The sequence below is a fragment of the Fusarium musae genome, chromosome 1, assembly GCF_019915245.1.
Source record: "Fusarium musae strain F31 chromosome 1, whole genome shotgun sequence".
NCBI classification, from domain to species: domain Eukaryota; kingdom Fungi; phylum Ascomycota; class Sordariomycetes; order Hypocreales; family Nectriaceae; genus Fusarium; species Fusarium musae.
Genome location: NC_058387.1, coordinates 790761 through 794775, shown reverse-complemented (window position 1 = coordinate 794775; position 4015 = coordinate 790761). Strand labels below are relative to the sequence as shown.

General features: G+C 52.0%; 1 protein-coding gene across 1 annotated transcript; it reads right to left on the bottom strand.

The window, feature by feature from the left end:
- Positions 1 to 229: 229 nt before the first annotated feature.
- J7337_000265 (uncharacterized protein) lies at positions 230 to 3238 on the bottom strand (the record flags this gene model as incomplete). The annotated part of the gene is made up of 1 exon (XM_044818026.1): positions 230 to 3238. One exon carries the CDS (start codon positions 3236 to 3238, stop codon positions 230 to 232), a length of 3009 nt encoding a protein of 1002 aa, XP_044685728.1.
- Positions 3239 to 4015: the final 777 nt, after the last annotated feature.

The window sequence follows — 4015 nt, the reverse complement described above, 5'->3', positions numbered from 1 at the left end:
CCCATCAACACTGCCACACTTCTTTGAAGGGGCAAGCTTGATCCAATCCCACCAAGTAAGCCATATTGGCTATCCATACCAGTACGCCATGCAACCCAAGTTCAAAAGCGCTTCCCAGTAAAAGCAAAACCATTCCTGCCTGATTGAAAAGATCAAATGCTAGCCTCCAAATCCCATGCATCCTTATTGCCCATCATGCATAATCCCTATCAAAACAATCACATTACGTCTATGCCGACATCTCGTCTTGCTCAACCTTTGTTGCCACGGCATCCCACCAAGGCCCATGCGCTGCCCTGTCAACCGTTCCAATCTTCTCCAGTAAGTTCGAAATCTCTCTAACTCGATCAACGAACTCAGAAAGTCCGAGACCGGCTAGCTTCTCGCCAGCCGTGTTGGCTGCCTTGACCTTCTCACTGGCTGATCCTGCAGCGAGGCGGGCAAGGATATTGCTACGAAGACGGGTGAGCAAAAGTCGCAGGACAGGTTCTCTAGGCTCGTTTCCAGTCTGTGCCATGTCTTGACTGGCAGTCAGAACCTTGGTAACAAGAGCGCGGAGGTGGCTCTTGGTCGCCGTCGGCATGGACCGTCCAGATTCAAGGGCAGCCATGACGCCGTCCACGGTAGCTTGGAGAGGATGACCAGCCTCGAGAACAGCCATGATGCGAGTCGCTTCCATCTTCCATGAAGACCGCACGTCTCGCTTCAAGAGGTTCTTGCACTGCAGCAGAACAGCACCAGCGGTGATAACCCGCTGAATAGTGGTAGAGACTTGGGCGATGCGGTTGTAATCCAGACGAAGCATCTCTGGAATCTCCTCAATGGGTGGGGGAGAGATCCTGGTAAAGATGTCCACGAGCATCTGCGCATAGAACTTTCCAGCATTCGGTCGCGACCTCGGATGGTTGATTCCCTCTGGGTCCCTCTTCTGAACTTCTGCAAGAACCTTTGCTCGGGAAGTCTTCCAGGTCGCCTCGGCTGCTGCGAGGCCAAGCTGACCTTTCTCAATATCCTCGGCGAACCTCTTGGCTTCATATGGCGCCGCGGATTGGATAAGCTGAGGTGCAGCACTTCGCAAAAGATAGTTGATGTAGTCGCAGAGCATCACATCAATGAACCCGTTGAGGGCCTCAACTCGATCGATGATGTCGCCGTCTGCCAGTTTGTTCTGGATCAAGTCCTGAACCTCTTCATCGCGAAAAGGGGCACATAGTTTAGGTAGAAGTGACGACATCGCAGTGAAGAATTTCTCATATGAAAAGTTGCCGAGGGCGAATTGCCGCTCTGCCATCTCGGGGTCCAGAATTTCACCGATGAGGTTATACATGGAGTTACCCGGCTTGAGCAGGCGCTGGAGCCTTTCCTTGATGTAGCTCGCGATAAGAGCGAAAACCTGGAAATTGATGCCACTGTCGTCATCTGTCATAGTGGTCCGCATCTTCGTATATATAAACTTCGAACGTTCCGACTGCTGTTCTCGGTATTCGTCAGGCGAGAGCTGATATTCCTTATTGATGGCCAGCTCATGCACCACAATCCTGTTATTAGGTAACAGGCCATTGAGGCCGGTCTTGGGCGCAGGAGCCTTCTCCTGAGCTTTGCTGGCTGGTGTTGCAGGAGGAGTCAGCGTTTGAGACTCGGGTGAGACCAGACTTTTGGCTGTCTCAGATGCTTCTCCGGGTGCGTTCTCAGCCACACGGGGCTTTGTGTCTCCAGTCTTCTTCTTGGCAAGTCGACTTTTGCGAGCTTCAGCAACCGCGTTGAAGATCATGTTTTTGCCCTTTTCTGCACCTGCTAATTTCTTGATCCTAACAATGAGCATCAACTGGTTGTCTTGGATGCTCTTCTTGTAAAGAGCTGTGGCAGCATCGTCAGTTGTGTCCTTAACGGTATGATAGATTGCGTCAAGTTCGACAAACTGCATAAGCATGACCTCAATCAATGCATTAGAGTCGCGAGATTTCCAAGCGATGAAAGCATTGTAGAAAGTGGCATACGCCTCAGGAAGTTTCTTCTTGAGTGCAGGTGGCATGGTGTATTTGTTGGCGGACGTCAAGCGAGAAAGGGTGTTCTCAAAAGAAATAAGCAAGTCTCGCGCCTTGCCTACCAAGTCTTGTAACTGAGGATTGGCAAGGTCGGTAGAAGGCAATCGGTGAGAAGTGAGAGCATCCGCAACGTCTTCATCGCCATTGTCGTTCTTGTTGCTGAGAACTTGATTGGGGTGGCCAAGGATCAAGAAGGCACTAAGAAACGTGCGAACGGCTGTCATCTCGCCAACCGAACCAGTTTCACCCTCCTCAAGACCACAAAGTCTAAGCAGCTGTGCCGTAATGACAAGAACCCGCTCTTGAGCCAGGAGCTCAACGACAGTATCGAAGTGTGTATCTCTAATGCCATCCACGGTCAAGCCAAGATTGTTGAACTCGGAGATGGCTCTCTTTCGGAGGCAGCCACGCCACCACCATTGGATACTCCTTGCGGCCTCATCTTCCGTGGGCTTGCGTCTCTCTTGCTCGACATCGGGCATGGGGTCTGTGGGCTTTCTTGCCATGATACTCTGCCCACGACTCCGCTTAGACGCATTTTTTGTTCGTAATTCTTCCCTTCGTCTTTCTGCCTCAGCCATGCGCTCCTCGATCTGAGCCTTCAGCCGAGAAATATCCTGCTCTCGCTTTTCTTTCATAAATTCGGCAACCTGCTTTGCCTTCTTAACCTCATCCGCACAATTAGCGACAATCTCTGCCAAATTGCGCTCCCTGGCCTGCTGTGCCGCTATGGCTCGCTCCTCCGATAGTGAAGTATCTCGATGGGTCGCTTTAGCCAGGGCCGCTCGAAGGCGAACCTTTTCGGCATGCGCCGCTCGATCGGCAAGTCGCGCCCTGCGGTCCTCTAGAAAAGAGGCGCGGCGAAGATGTTGTGCAACATGCTTGCTCTGTTCACCTCCACGGTGACTTGATGGTTGAATAGAAGAGCATCGCGAGTGAGCAGACGAGATTGAGTTGCGGCGCGACGAGGCAGCCGAATCTCTGCGGCGAGCCTGCGTCGGGCGATAGAAGCGAGCGGCAATGTGGGGAGGTGGTGTATAAATTCTCGAGTCGTCATCTAGGACATCGTCTTCCTCATCGGGAGGAGGCATGGAGAGATCGAGTGTATCTTCCATTTCATGGTCCGAGGGCGCACCGTTGGACTCTTCGATATTGCGCTTAGGCTCCGCAAGGTCGTGGGAGAGGCGGCGCATCGTGTCGGCGGCTGATGGCAGATGTGACATGACCACCGCTGAATGATTGTGTTGTGAGGTTACCAAAGAATAAATGAATGGTAAAAGCAAAGTAAAGTCAGTCCCAGGGCGGGATATTCGTCTTGTCGACGCCCAAACGGGGGAGGCCGGTTTGAGGTCAGGCTGGGTGCTGAAAGCGTAAAGTAGAGTCGAGAGGCTAGGAGTGTTTCGTCTGGTGGCGCAGTGGGATCCGTGGGTGGTTCTGAATCAGCAGCGAAAGGCTAAAACGGGGAGGTCTCAAATCCGCTAAACGAGCCCACCAAAGAATGGATGAAGGGTTGAAATGAGAGACTGTGCAACAAGCCGTGATGAATGCGTATAATAAAGGCGCAGGAGGGTAGAAACGAGGGGAATGCGGAAGGCAAAGTATACGTATTGCACAAAGCCGTTTATTAAAAGCTTACAGAAGCGTCAGGCTATTGTGAATAAAGATAAGATGGAAAGAGAAAAGAATGGAAGTGAGTGAGGTTGGAGGAGGAAAACAGTAGAAGACAACCTCCTCAGTATGTGCCAGGTGATGGCGGGGGAGTCAGACCAATGAAGTGTGATTCCTTATCGTTGGACTCGCACTTTCCCGTTGTTGCAGCTGCAGTTGCATATGCAGTTGGTGGCTTCCAAGTGCCGCTCTTTCCACTGCTTGCGACGACGATAGGGAAGGCACCCGTTTCAAGGACGATGAGATGGATGCATGCGCCGCGACTACCTTAAAGGGTTATGTACAGAGTGGGAGGGGGAGGG